This window comes from Gavia stellata, chromosome 13 (genome assembly GCF_030936135.1).
Source record: "Gavia stellata isolate bGavSte3 chromosome 13, bGavSte3.hap2, whole genome shotgun sequence".
In the NCBI taxonomy this organism is placed as follows: Eukaryota; Metazoa; Chordata; class Aves; order Gaviiformes; family Gaviidae; genus Gavia; species Gavia stellata.
In genome coordinates, this window is record NC_082606.1 from 4,141,531 (window position 1) to 4,157,201 (window position 15,671).

The 15,671-nt window shown below is 39.6% G+C and overlaps 1 protein-coding gene across 1 annotated transcript; it reads right to left on the bottom strand.

Moving 5' to 3' along the window:
* Positions 1-669: 669 nt before the first annotated feature.
* On the bottom strand, positions 670-14,189 carry RCN2 (reticulocalbin 2). Its single transcript, XM_059824109.1, has 7 exons — positions 14,073-14,189; positions 13,787-13,892; positions 10,733-10,929; positions 8,089-8,190; positions 6,826-6,922; positions 4,413-4,555; positions 670-1,457 (listed from the first exon to the last, which is right to left on the bottom strand). Exons 1-7 carry the CDS (start codon positions 14,187-14,189, stop codon positions 1,305-1,307), a joined length of 915 nt encoding a protein of 304 aa, XP_059680092.1. The 3' UTR covers positions 670-1,304.
* Positions 14,190-15,671: the final 1,482 nt, after the last annotated feature.

Here is a 15,671-nt window from a genome sequence, read left to right on the forward strand (position 1 = left end):
TGTGAATAATTAAGAGATGGCATATTGGGAAAAAACCAAGGCAGAACAAGTTGCTTTTACTCAATAAAAGGAGAGTTGGGAGGAAGGAAAACGTTAGTCAAGGAGAACAGTGCAGGAGCATTGCAGGAGTTAGTTATGTAGGAATTAAAAAAACCCTAATGCACCCTACACAAGCTGTTCTGGAAGTTTTGTCTTTGTTTAGAACACTTGGCTAGTATCTGTGACTTTCTAGGAGATAACACGCGAATATATGTACTTTCCTAAACTGAATCTGTCGTGCCATTAACCTTTCAGACTATTTCAAATAATCACATAATGGGCCAGTACTCACTTTTATGAATGGTAATTGTGGAGCTTTCAACCAAAGTTAACTTCCAGAGGTTATTACTACAAATATTATGTAATGCCTTGATGCTTTATAGAGTTCCATATATCGCAAATTAAAAAAAACCAAACACAATTGCTTTTGCAAACTTGTCCAGAAAATGCTAAATGCACACTTTGCTTTTTTTGAATCTTCTTTAGCATCTAGATGAGATGACGTGTCCTCGCTTTATAAAAGCTAAGAATGTTGCCATTGTGCATTATGTACGTTGTATACATTGTTCACATCTCAGGGAGTTGCTGTGGGTGACCCGCGGTAGGCAATAAATGGACAAAACACAGATAGACAGGATATTTTAAGTTTTATTCCAACAAATGAAGAGGGTCTTAACACTGTAAAATACCATCGTATTGCTAACGCTGTAGAATTGTACGTTAAAAACAATTATTGTCTATAGATGTAAAAATAGCAAGTTTTAGGATACAATAAAACACAGTATAGAAACCATTTAAAATTAAGTAGAAACCTCTTAAACAATTGAGGCATTAATCTAAGTGTTTCTCCAAACGTATTAAATAAAACACAGTTAATACTGACTCTAAACATCCTCCCACCTTCCCCACTCCCCGCCCTAATTAAACTGATTAGAAAAAATAGTAGTCTCTCAGTTACTATGTTTTGCATTCTTTCAGAATCATTTAGATTCTCCATTTTCTTCAAGTACTGTAGAACAACTCTTCACCATACAGTACTACCCCTGAAGTAATTTATTTCCCAACGCTATAGAATTTGGGAAGAAAGTATTTAAGATTAATTTTGAAGGCTAGAAGAGGCCCAAGGAAGTCTGCAGGAGGGCAATTAAATTTTGAATGCAAATTATTTACACAAACATTAGTGTACTGTAATTACAGCAAAAAACTTGCAACATAGCTGATGGGTGCTTTTAACAAAAGCTCCAAATGATTACAAAATAAATAATCTAAAGTTCTTCGTGGTAGAAATGTTCATCATGAAGCTGCCTACCGTAATCCGTTGCTTCACTGTTAAGAAACAAATCCTGGTTCTTAAGAATTTCTGCTTCAGAAAGCTTTTTATCATCATTCAAATCCATTTCTTCAATAAGGTGAAGAGCCTTTAAAATAAATGGAACACTAAGTGCACAGTTAATAGATATGAACATTTATAAATAAAGCTTTTGGATTGGCTTTGTCAAAGTCCTGCCACAACACCATTATTTGTAACAAGCTAGACAAGACGTTTACATTCTGAACAGAGCCTTTCTTTCCTCTGTTTGTTTCCCTTTGCCTCTTTCATTTGGTAGCAAAATCATAATACCAAATCTCTACCCTCACTACCAATTCTAAAGCAACACATCAGTGTCAAACCCATAGCTTTACTTTGAGGGCAGAAGACAGTATTACACCAGCACAGATTAATCATCTTCCTGGAAGTACCCGTACTCCTTGAAATCCACAGGCGAGCACAGTACACGTCTTTAGTGCACGATCTGCAGAAAATGCAAGCTTGGCACGTCAGCTAGAGAGCCTGTGTTTTCAGAGAGCGCCTCTGGACGTTCAGCCGCTGAATGACAGCTACACTAGCAAGCCCTTGATGTGTGGGACCTCCACCAGGATTTGCGCCAATACAGTCTTCAAGTCGAGCATTCTCTTTCAGCAGTGTGCACCCGTTACCTCTCAGTCAGGTATTTACCCTGTGCCTGACAAGATAAGCATCGTTTACAGCTCTCAGGTTAAGCTGTAGGCACGCTTGCTTTCAACCCTGGATGTGTCTACTGCGCTGCGCCATTTTTTATTTCCTGAACCTGTGGACACTGACTTTTCCATCATACGTGCATATTAAAAAAAAAAAAAAAAGTAAGCAGGGATAGAGATTTGCAGCTGGATAGTCTGTCTCTATTTATGATTTGCAAAAAAATGCGCCATGGCTGTAATACATGATTAAAATGTTAACTGGGAAGTATTTGAGGTGCACTGTGAAAAAGGGTTTTCTACCTTCAGCAGTGGACAAGATAAGCCATCTGTGCATAGGGACTTCAACTTTGGGTAGCGATTAATGTTTTCCCTCATTTCCTGAAAGCAAAACCTTGCTTTTCTGAAAAACTTTTTAAATACCGAGTCATGACAATGTCAAATGAAACTGCAAGTTAAAACAATTCTCAGATTTTTGCTTATTTATGTATTATAAAAGGAGGGTTCAGCAGTAAAACAAAAAAACAATTGCAGAATATTTTAGTCGTAGCTTATTCACAAGTATTACATAGCTCAAAGTGAACAAGCTAGTACAGTCACTCCATTGCACCTATTTTTTCTCAGAAATACAGGAGTACTAGTATTACCAGGTTTTTGTCATTATTTGCTAAACATCTACAAATACAATCATTTAGAGAATCCTTCTGTTCCTACTTTTTCTGATTGGTTTGGCTCAATATAACTGCTTACTGACTTTTTTTTTAAATTAAGTATTACTTACATTTAAGCTGACTACATCACCAAAAAGGACTGAAGAAAATAACAGGGACTAACGTCAGCCAAGCAGGTATTAAAAGCACTCTGCGTGGCAAAAGCTAAAGGATTATTCAGACAAACATCTTGGTAAACACGTATCAATACCTGGAAATGGAATGTATAGTAATTTTTCTAGTTTTATGTTATTTAGCTACCAGGTTTCTCAAGTCGTTTTGCAATGCCAAAATGAAACGGCAATATTCAGCTTTCAAGCAGCAGTTTATAACTTAAGTCAGTCTCTTTAGGACTGATGACTTTGCTAAGCCCTTATATTAACTGAAGGAAAAAAGCAGCACATTAAAGAAACAAATAAAAAAACCCCATTTCTTGCAGAAGTGAGCTATTATTACAGCATGGCCTTGCTGAAAGCTAAAATCTGAACAAATAAAGAACTGCTAAAAAAAACCCAACCCAACCAAGCAAACCAGCACAGGTATGAATAGACTCAACACCACACAGAATTCATGTCAGTTAGAACAGTATTGGTTCTGTGAAATAAGAACCAACCACCCTCAAGAGTCAGGTGTTAAAAAAAGTCTGTGCAAAGGCACAGATCCACATTTACAAAAATACCAGAGCAATTTAACAGCTTAGCTTCCTACAAGGTTAGCTACGTGAGCACTCAGTGCTCCCTGCTAGCCACGGTGCTTTTTTTGTCACCAACAGAGCTGAAAAAGAAAGAGGTGCGACCTCAGTGATGAGATGGTCCAACACAGCAGATGGGCTATGCTGTTTGACACAAGGCGTCTCCTGTCTTCACCAGGAATTACGGAGGGATGGGAAGACCTGTCGTTCCTGCCAATCTGAACACCAAAATCCTCCAGTGCAAAGGAAAGAGATTTGGACGAATTAAGATAAAAGGTTACTAGCGGAAAGGCAGAAATCCTCTCTACTGCAGTCGGCAACTGTAAAGTCTGCTTACTAAAATAGATTGTTCTGGAACACTCAGTGCTTCTACTGCCTGCTACAAAAAAATAAACTAAAGACAGCTAAAATGGGAATCCACTTAAACCTATCATGGCATTCTACCCCTGATTAAACCATTTCAATTATCATCAAAGTTTGCATTACAGCATCTTGAATCATAGAATACTTCCATTTTCTTGTACTTATGAAGAGACAAGTTTTTAGTTCTACAAATTATGGTGATTTATCCAGTTAGAAGAATCACGATCGACTTTTGTTTTCAGAATTATGCTGTCAGTACATTACAGCTTCTTTGAGCAGTGTATCTATTAGATTTCCCTACAATAACTAAAAAATAACTGATTAAAATTCTGTACCCTTAAGTCAAACCAGATAAGCTATTTAAACATGTAGAAAAGCACTTTGTTAATTTACAAACATTCACACAATTAACAGGAACTTCAAATTTGCCTAATCCAGTTAGAGGACCTGCATTCTTTGTCAAACTGAAAAAAAGGTTAAAAATACATGCAAAGATCTACCAAGCATTCTTTTTCAACTCCTAAGACATGGTAAATTTGAATGCATCTATCATTTTGTTGTGATACCTTCAGAATTCTACTGATTAAAATCTAAACAGCAGTCAAAACACATACCTCCTCCTGTGCAATACCCTGATGATTAGGTACTATCCAAGACAACAGCTCTTGAGGGTCGAGTTTTCCATCATTATCCTTGTCATAGTCATTCACAAACCGATCCTTCTCAACAAGTATCCATTCTGGATCTTCCCTTGCAGCTAGTAAGACATATTTGTCAAGTTTAAAGACACTCTTTACCTTAAAGCAGATGTTTTCACCTGTTCTCCTAAGCCAATTCACTTAATCTCAACAAAACTTAACATAAAAGTGATTTCACTAAACAAAGACAAGCCTTACAGACCAGTCCCAATAGATTAAATAACTGCATCTGTCTACATATGAAAAAAAATACTTGTAGAGATTAAAACAGAATTTAAAGTTGAGGTAATATTAAGGTTGTAGATTTACAGTTCAACTAAGTGGACATGAAAGTCAAGGGTTATCATCAGCTGAACTGTTTATTTTAATATATCCACAATTACCCAGACTGACGGTGGAGAAAGCATACTTTATATTGAATGTGCTGCCCAGTAGATGGTTTCCTACTTCCTGGGACAGCTGACCTATCAGTAGGAAAACGTTGAAGTGGATGACAGAGATATCTTACATTTGCAGTATTTACCTTGACTGAGTTAAGATTACTCTCTCCCATTAATGTATAGCAATCATGTTGCAGACACCCCATTGAGAGTATCATACGACAGCAGTATGAGCAATACTAAAGGCCTCAGACATTGGTCACCTCAGCACTTAACAGAGAAAAGTAGGGAAAAGCTTACTGTCTAATTTTTTATTTGTTTTCTAAAATACCTGGAATATATCCAAAGCAATTCCATTTGCTGTTTTTATTTATTTGTTTATTTGTATACTTGACTTATACTTACCCTATGCACTGGTATTGCATCCTGCAACCTAGCCAGCCATCTTAAACTTGTCTCTAACTCTTCAAGAAATTTAGAAGCAATTCATCAAACTAATCTTTCACCACTGATAAACATTGCAGATAAGCATGAACAGATATTAAGACTGCCTAAACCTTATGGAAGTCAAAAGTAGTTGACATCCCAAGCAGATAAATAACAGTTTAAAAATAATTAGGTTTCTAGTCTAAAAGAAGAAAGAGAGTGAAGTGTCTCTCCTTCCTTTCTGACATCCAGTTTACAAGTAGATTATCCCTTAATGTCACAGTTCACCATACACTGTTGCCCAAAACTACAAGACAATTATGAAACCAGACCCACCAGGTAGTTTATTAGTCATTTTAAAGTGTGCTGCAGGAACACTGTCTGCAGAAGAGATGGCCATTTGGAGAAAAGTTGAAGTAGTTTCTGCAATTATAGCTGATCCTGAATTCTTGCTAAAAACTTTTAATGATAAAGCTGTTATCTTCTCTATTACTGCAGGGACCCTAGCGACAATTTTACTCCTTTCTAACAACTTCGAATAGACTGGCTTGGAAAAGCTTTTTTCAAGTCAGAGCAGGAAAAAGACAAAGAACCCTGTAGTTGCATGGGAGATTTATTGTTTTTACTGGATCTGGCAAACAAAGGTGGTAATAAAAGGCGAAATTCCAGATGGTTGATTGGAGTGAAGAAAAACTGATTATTCCCCTCTTTCTCCATATCCTCATGCAGCTTAAACATTTTCCCCAGCTAGGATGCTAGTCCACACTTAAGAATTAGCACTCCTTAGGACCAAGCAGACTTCCCACATGCCTCAAGCTACTGGTCTTTTTGGAACTGGAGGAGTTATTTGCCCTATCTTGTAGCAAATCAATTAGAGCATATAAAATATTTATCAATTAGCAACATAGCCAGGGAAAAGCATTGATAAACACCAGGTGAGTGTCCTTTTTCTTGTTATAGAAGGAATAGAGCAAGTTTAAGGAAGGGCAAGAGTGAAAAAAAACCCACAAAAAGTGAAAGCAGATAGGCTTTTGCTTTCTGGTACAGTGAAGGAACTCCTTACACTTCCCTCCACCTCTCTTAAAACACACGCAGCTTCAATCCTTCTAAAGCAAGGCTGACAGCTGCCTTCTTCAGCTGATAAAGACCAGGAAAGTTTAACCTTACATTCACGCTGGCTGGTTTTGCAGATATGTTCAGTTAGCAAATCTGCATCTTATTTCAGCTGCGTACCTAGTGATGAGGAATATGCTTCAGTCTTCAGGAAAACAAGAAGCAACTTGCGAGGAAGCAGAGAAAATGGGCTATACACAAACTACTGCCAAATACGTACAGGGCAGACTGAAATAATGACCTACTATGCCCAGTACCAGGAAACTGAATTATGCTAAAAGACAGGATAACGTTACTCAGAACCTGTAGGTGGAGATGTAAAAAGCTGAAAATAAATGTGCATACAATTCACCCCACTGCAAAAGCTTTTGTTCAGTTCCTTCTTTCATGCCCCTGCCCTTTTTCCTTACTTGGGTCTCTTCTGTAATCACCAAGGAATTCTTCCAGGCTAACAAATCCATCACCATCTTTATCGTTTTCTTCTAACGCTTCCTGAATGACAAAGTCCTTTTGCATACATACAAAAAGCAAAGTATCAATTTGTGAAAAATTGGCATCTTGTAATCAGGAGAAACAGCAATAAATTGTTTTAGAGCAGTAAGGCATTCTTTAAAGTAAAGACTCACTCATTTCAAATCTGCTTTTCTGTTTCATGCAGACTAGTGCAAAAATTGGTTCCTGTGCCACAAAATAGACCTGTTCTGAAGAGTTTAGGATGTCAGGTTTTATGAAAACCAAATCTGAAAGGTGAATCCTTCAACGTAATTCAAAACTACACAGGTAGCTGAGAAACATGAATTTGTACCAAGCTGTGTCATCTCGTTTCACTTTTCTTTTTTCATGTGATGTATTCGCTAATTTGCATTTCTGCAACTTTATGAAATTGTTAGGACAACTGGTTGGTCTTTCGGTCCTGTGAAGCCAGTGTGCCTGTTCTTGCTAGTTCAGTCTTTTCTTGTTTGTCCATAGTCAATGGTTACGTCAACACAAACAGAGGCTCTGTTTGCATGGCGCTCCTCCTGGCTGTTGGCTCTGCAGCATCAGATAGCCAAAACTGAAGGCTCTGTTGTAGAAAAGCACCAAGGTACTTTTAACTGGTGTCGACTGTCGATACTGAGCTGGAATGACACCAACAGTCACAGCAGGGATGAAATCGATGACCAGGGACAAAGTGCTCCCCCCAAACTCTGACTGTAGTACAGGCAATATTAAAGCTTCAGATGGGCTTGAATGCTCTTTTTTGGCCAGAAAAGTGACTATTGTGTCACTTTAAGCAAAGTGAGAGTAACCAGCACTTGACCTTTCCCTGCACAAAGAAATCTTCCCTGTAGGTCCCCCTAACTAGAATTGAACTGTGAACTAGGCATGAAACTTCCTCAAGCTAAAATCTCACTGATATATTTCCAACTGAACAGAGTTTAGAGAGAGCTATGTCAGCCCAATCCCACAAGTTTGGGACAGTTGTGCAATAATAGTTCTTGAAACAGATTTCGAAGAAACGCACTGAACTACTGGATCCATAACACGTTATCTGATTTTTAATTTGGTGTGTAAAAGCAATACACATAACTGCTCAAAAGCACACTTCCTGTAGTACTGGGGCTAAGCCCATGCATTAAAAAGATGTTGCATCTATACAGACAGGCTGATAAAGATACCCTCCTAAATCTTACCGTCATATATTCCACTTCTTCAGGATGTTCAAAAGCAACAAATTCATCCACATTTAGATCAGGATTATCATCTCTATTAGCTTTTTCAAAACGCTTTTTCTCCTTTAAATGAAGCTTAGAAAATAGATTTAGTCAGAGCACTTAATGAAAAGGAAAAACAACATTATAGTAGCTGGCTGTAAGCTCATTAGAATATTAACTGTTTCACATTACCTACTCGTATTATACTGATGTTATATTTTCGCTAAAAAGAGCTCATCCAGAGCCACAAGAACAGCACTTTTAATTGAGGTAGTTTTATTCTAAGAATTGCATAAAAACTTCCAGTTTTTTAATTTAAGGAGACATTTAAAACACGCTCTTAGCCAAGGCTTCAAAAACACAAAAGGGAAATAATTAAAAGACCAAGAATACTTGTCTTTACACATATGCTTTCTCTTCTATACGTCACCAATTCCCAAACTAACCTAGTGGAGTACAATGATTCTAATTAATGGCAGCCATTGCAAATTCCCAAATTTATATTTTAAGGATATTCAACCTTCTGGAGCTATATCTCATTTATATCAAGGGCTATTTGTAGTTCAAAGAAGGTCTTGAAATATCATATATGTAAAATGTCTTTTCTGAAGCCATTTTAAGTGCTGAAGGATTAGACCGATTCCTTTAATAATGCACTGTTGTCCATTACATCTGAACATATTTCAGAGCAAAGTCACTTCTCTAACCTGTTTTAAATATAAATATTAGCATGCCTTTTAAAAATAAATACTATCCACAATAAGCAGGCAAGTTCTTATTTCTCAATGTCTTGCACTTCCTCTTTCTGTATTCCAAATGCACAAAAATTTTTGTATTTTTTTCTTGTTTCATTTTGTACAGTCTCTTTAGACAAAATAAAGAACCACACCATTGATAACTGATCTCTACTCAAACTGCATGAGATGTGAGCTATAAAAATTTTGGAATCCCATGATCAAGTGTGTTGTGCTATCAGCGTGAGTCTGATCTGGATAAGGGAGTGGCCAGCAAACCAGAGATCACAAATACTTTAAAAATAACCATTTGAAATTGTACTTCTTGGTTTATATCCTATCTATTGATGCTTCTCTCAAAATCAGGCTAAGCTGATTAATACAGAGCGTAACATGTAACAAATAAAGTATAAGATCTTAACTATTGTGCAAAATTATTAAATGTACTCTTAAAGAAAAGATGACCTTAGCTGAGAGTTTAAATAGGAAGGCAGTTCAGAACGACTGACTACAGAAAGTACTAGACTGCAACATAAACTTGAACTATTGAGGGAAAAAGTCTGTTCTTCAGTGCTTTTCTGAGAAGTGATGAACAAGGCTGCCACCTTCTGGTAAACTCGTATGTTTACTTGATGTCAATTCTAAATCGATACCCTAACTCTTCCGTTTGGATTAGAGAAGGATCACTAATTTCCAAAAGTACTAAAAATGCTGAAGATGGCTGACGTATGATGCTTGTACAATGCTGCTCATTTTCCTCTTTACAATATATTTTAAAGAAGTCAGAAAGCAGGAAAACCTAGCAACCAGTCAAACAAACTATAGCATAAATAAGTGAGTAGGAGTTCTAGCTCAGCATATATATCTATGATGGCAACATTTCAAATATGGGATCAGTATTTTGACCGGTAGTTCCATTTGAAGTCTTGTTTTATTTAAAAGCTATGTAATTATTCAGTTAAGTGACCTCCAAAGCTTTACAGTTTGTTTCTTCAGTGTGTAAAATCCCCTGCTCATTGTCTATTTTAGCTTCACTTCTGCCAACATCCTATATGATCTACTACTACTTTACTAAAAGCAATCCTCACAGAAAAAAAAAAAACAAAACTCAGGTCAGAATAGCCTAAAAACTCACTTCTTCTCTTTTTGGGAAATATTTACATGTATTTACAAAAGTGTTAATTGAGAGAGAACAAGTTTTGCTACATGGCAATTCTTGGTGAACCTTCCCTCCCTGCTTCTCTTGCCTCTTTCCTTTCCACTTTTAAGTATTTGCTTTCATATATGAAATTAATCCATAACTTCCATTGTTTATACATCCAGTTTTAGCTATCAGAGTTGCATTTTGATTGCTAAAAATGTCTGAATTGCTATTGCTTTCTCTGTGGGTCTCTAATAGACAGAATATGTTAAAGCAGGCAATGCTGACACCCCACACTGGGTACTTGAGAAATAACTGAAAAAGTAGACAGAACAGTGCAAAAAAGGGGGTTAAGGAGTACAAGGGTTTTCTTTACCTCCACACCAGTGGTACTGGCCCCCGCCGAAGGCAGGACACTAGTTAGGCTACAGACCCGATCTAACAGATTGCCCTCTTGTTTTAAGACGAAGGCTGGAGACTGTGCCCTAAGACTGTCAATAGACTTAAAAACTCCACTCAGCTAGCACCACATACTCAGGAGGTACGATTTCATTCTGTCTTTGTTTTGTTGATAGCAGCTTTAATACTCCATTACTTTCCTTTAATTACTCCCCTATCTCAGATAGAAGAAAGTGTTAAAACATGTGCCAGCTGCTCGGGTTTCTCTACCCATCTTGTTCCGTCACAATAAGCAAACATTGCTGCCTTTTGCCAACAGCTTACAGAAACTGATGCTGAAACATTTTACCTGTCGAAATGATTCTTCTTCTTGATCCTCCAGAACAGTGTTCTCATCGAAATCAATTACACGATCATAGATTTGCATATTATACTCCTTCCAAGACACTAATCCATCACCATCTTTGTCATAGTTGTTGAAGTGTTGCTTAGCTTCTAGCGTAACATAACGTTTAAAAGACTGCTGTATCCAGGAACTCAGCTCATCTGTGAAAATCATTAAAAAAATAATAAAATTTAAAAAAAAAAAATCACAATCATCTGCACTATAAAAACTGTAAAGATACCACAGGTCTATTCAGTCTGGAATATACTCTGCAATTCACATGTGAGCATATAGGCAAGAGGTTAGTTAAAGCAAAACAATCTGTTTCCTTTATGCTATGGCTTTCTTCAAGTTAACTGAATGAGAGAATAGATCACAGCTACAGCCTTCTGTTTTTCTTTCGTAGTACCAGTTCTCCATTGATACCCTTAGGCTAGAGTTACGTGGTTACTTTAATCCGGCTTATATTGGTGCTGCCAGAAAAAGTGTGATGCATCCCGCTCTGATACACATGGGAAGTGGTAGGAAAAACTGATTACACGTAGCCTTCATACAGCTGCACAGCGAACTGGATCACTGAAAACTTATCCCCTAAGAAGGAAGATTCCTAGTTTTCAGCTGAGAAAGTATCCTTATTTAGCTCACTGGGACCTGAACAATGGAAGCAAGAAGCCTGCCTCTTTTGGTGCCCACTGACACATTAATGTCAGCTTGAAATGATTATGTGGTGTGCCTTTTCAAAGCTGGAGCCGACCAACACTGTAGCATCCTTTCACCTTTTTTTTTTTCTTCAGAGCTTTATGAAAATGATGCTGAATATGGTTTATACAGACAACACTAAACATAACTTTGTACCCAACAAACCCCATTGTTCCTATCAGTTTTGGATTTCTTTTGAAACTAAATTCACTGCCACTGCCTTAATTACCCAAAACAAAATATTAACAGATACCTTCCTTCCCTTTACTTGGGGCTGCAATCAAGCCTTATATATTTTGGAAATGCTTTTAAGCTACTTGTTTTTATAGAAACGTGGCTAAAAGAAATAAAGCTTAATATACAGATGAATTCACACAAATACATTAAAGTTACTGAATTTAAAGAAGATTGGGAGAATGTATTCTCTCAGTATCATCCTGTTATTTTCAGGTGCCCAGAAGGGGAAGACAACTTTCTCTGCATTGCAGAATTATATACCTAAATGAACTCAACTGAAATCCTGCTCTGAAGACTCATCACTAATAAAAAAATCCTACAGAAATTACTACTCTGGTGTAGAAAAATCTTATAGCATTTTTTAAATACTGAAGTATGTCATGCTATCCTTCTTGGCAGACGTGTCAATACAACTTTCTAGGTTTACTTAAGTATCTTTGAAAAGCAGAAAGAGATTTTTAAAAATACATTTTTTAATACTGAATTTGCAATATCAAAGGAACCAACTTTATACCAGATTCTGTGAATCGACTGAACGTATGGAAGCATGCACGCCACATTTTGTAAGCACCAAGGCTTGTGCACAAAACCAGCATTGCCTTACAAGAATCTGCAAGAATCTCTGATTTCTTAAAGACAGGCAACATATAATTTATAGCATGGTTTATTTCCCAGCATTTCCCTAGCACGAGGCACAGCCATCTGAACAGATAATGTCCAGTGCCATTAATCAGAAATACTTAATGCTCTGACATTAGAGAAGTGTGGTATTAATATACCACATCTTCTTTCACTGTTAGGCTGCAAACGGAGGCACCACTAAGGAAAAAGTTCTCAGAGTATTTTGCAATACACTGAGAAAAGACTGAGCTGAAAAAGCTTAAATACCCTAAGTTTCTTAGTGTACAAACACATTCCACTGTGAGTTTTCCTTTCGGAAGTGAGGGGAAGGCAAGTTTCCATTAGACTGAGAACCAGATGCAATATATACCATGAAGATGAAGTACGGGTGGAATGTCTATACTTCAAAATAGACCTCTTCCCTTATAGCCTTCACGTTGTGAACTGCGTGATGTTTATTACAGGGATTAACCATCATGCTTCAGTTATATACTATCTCACCTCTACAGAGTCAGATGCAGGAACACTGAAATAAGTGAGCAGTCAATTAGTTTCAGCATACAAAGTGAAAGACATTTCAAGAGATGCTGTTGATCTCCTCTTTAAAACCATGTTCTCCCACCTAGAAAGCTTCCTGCATGTTTAATATCATATTAACATCACCGTTCTGGTATTTGAACAAGGATTCTACTTGCTCTGCGTGTGTGCACGTGAGAAACTTGATTTTTTGTTGAAATCACAGCAAAACAACAAAAATACATTTTCATCATGAGTTGAAAAACTAAATTAAGTAAGTGTCATGATGATGTGCTGAAAGGAAGGGCCTGAGTTTACTGTGGAGTTCACAAGTTTGACTGACGAAAACCCGTCTGGGAAGAGACATTTGATACTATATTGTGATGAAATGAATGTATGATCCCTCAGTGTCACTTAAGTGTCACCAGGTATTGAAGCGCATATACGTAGTATTATGGCTGCAGCGTACTTTCTTTGCCTCTTAAACTTGCTCTCTGAGTTGCACAGACAGGATTTCAAACACAGAAATCCATTTGATTCAAAGTGGCTTCAAACGTGCAAGGAGCAGGTACAAGTGCAAAGCTGGTATTTGCAAGTGAGCATTGCTCTCATGTTAACTCACTCCTGCGTGCTCCTGATGGCCCTCACTTCTTTCACCATGTAAAACAGAAACCGCAGGGACTGGGGTATCCTCTGTACAGTCTTTTGGTATTTCTGGCGCACTGTGCAAGAGGGTCGTTACGTTTTTCATGGAGATTCTCCTCAGCGTAAGAGCCATCGGCTGTGTCACGGGCAGAGCGTTATCTTTTCCTTCTCTGAGGGCACTGGGCCAGACCCGGGGCACGGACAAAGCCCAGTCCCCGCCCGGTTAAGCCCCCACGCGTGCTGCCAACTCGGCTCCGGGGCAGCAAGCCCCGCGGCCCCCGGGCCGCCGCCCGCCGTTACCCTTGGTGAGGAGGCCGTCCGCGTCCGAGTCGATCTTCCTCACAACGGCCCTCAGCCGCCGCTGCTGCTCTTCCGGGCTGAGCCACGCGTACTCCTCCGCCTCCTCCTGCGGCAGAGGGAACCGCGCGTCACCCCGCCGCCTCGGAGCCTTCCCAGCCCGGCGGCGCCCGCCGCGGGGGAAAGCGCCCACCCCGCGGCCTCGCCGGCGGGAAGGGGCGCGATCGGCCCGCTCCCGCCCGCCCCCGCGGCCTCCCGTCCCCGCGGGCCGGGGACCGCCGCCGCCCACCTGCCCGCCGAGCAGCGCCTCCCGGTCGTAGTCGGCGCGGTGCTGCCCCTGCGCCGCGCCCAGCGCCGCCAGGGCCAGGGCCAGGCCCAGCGCCAGCAGCAGCCGCCGCCGCCGCATCTCGCCCTGCCGAGGAGGGGAGCGGCGGCGCGGGGCGGAGGGCGGGGCGGCGGAGGGCGGGCCGAGCGGCGGCGGGGGGCTCGGGGGCGCCGCCTGCGCGGAGGGTGGGCCCCGCGCCCCTCGGAGGCGGCGGGCGGGGTCGCCGCGGCCCGCGGGGTGCACCCGGCCCTGGGTCTGTGCTGCGCGAAACACGTCCAGCTTCGTTAGGGACAGGAAAGTTTATCCTCCTCTCTTGCCCAGTCCTTCCCTTTGGAAGATACCAAATACTATCGAGACACAGAGATAATCTGAAGCATCAGCGAAGCCTGGCAGGCTGAAGTGACTGGTAACCCGGTTCTGGTAACCCAGAACTTCAGACAAGCACCAGCAAACCCTGGCATGAGGGAAGATTATCAGGAAACGAGCAGTATAAAAGTTTTGCACCAAAAAGGAACAAACGTTTCCCTTGGTTGAGGACCCAACTCACAAACAACACTTCTAAGACAAAGAGAAGCAATGCTTTATAAATGAGTTAACAAGGTGGATCGATACAAATTTTCGTAACTGTTCAACACAGATAATAGAAAAGAAAGCTGTAAAATAAATTTAACATCACTGACCACTCAAACTAAAAATGCATCGAGCGAATGAGCAGGGGGCCTCCCCAGGAATACCATTCGTAAGAGCTGTCACGTGAAATTGGGATTGCTCTGATCCCGAGGTCAAATTAATCATTCTTACTGGATTAATTGAGATTTACGTAAGGCCGTCGTTAGATTTGTTATTGCTCCTTTCAATATTAGTGTATTTCTGGAACTCCTCTTTTAAACAGAAAGGAGTGAGATTAACCCACCTGGATTTCCAGAAACGCAATTGTTGCCAGGTTTAAGCAGGGCCCTCAATTAATGGAGGTTATCTGCTGTGCTGTGCTGTGCTGTCCTGTCCCTTCCGTGGCGATAGCGATGTACTGCTCCCCAGTTAACCTCAAATTCTATTAACTGTGAAGAGCTACGACAGTTCATTTTGAAGATCTGAGAGTAAAATATTGCAATAAATCAGTAAATGTGTTATTGCAATTTCCTGCCTGTGTATGAAAGGTCTTTCTATTAAAAAATCTAATAGTGAGTTAAGTCTAATATCTTTTATTGGTTTAAATGTCAAATTTCCCATCAGTATTTCTATAAATCACAAACACAAAATGTGAATTAAGTCATACTACTCGTGGCGTGTGTAGACAAAGCAAATCCTACAAGCAATCAAAACAGAAATCAGATTTGATTGGTTTCTGAAATACTACTGAAAATGCTTTGTCTTCTTTATCAAATGCATTACTAACACTCCACAAAACCTCTTTGCTGCATACCTCAAGGGTTGACAAGTGTATCGGATTATACATTTTGATGCCTGAACAACTGTAATAGCTTCCAAATAACAAATGCAACATAGATGTGCGAAGAGCAAGTTTATTAACAATACGTTGATATGCCAAGATGACTGAAGATA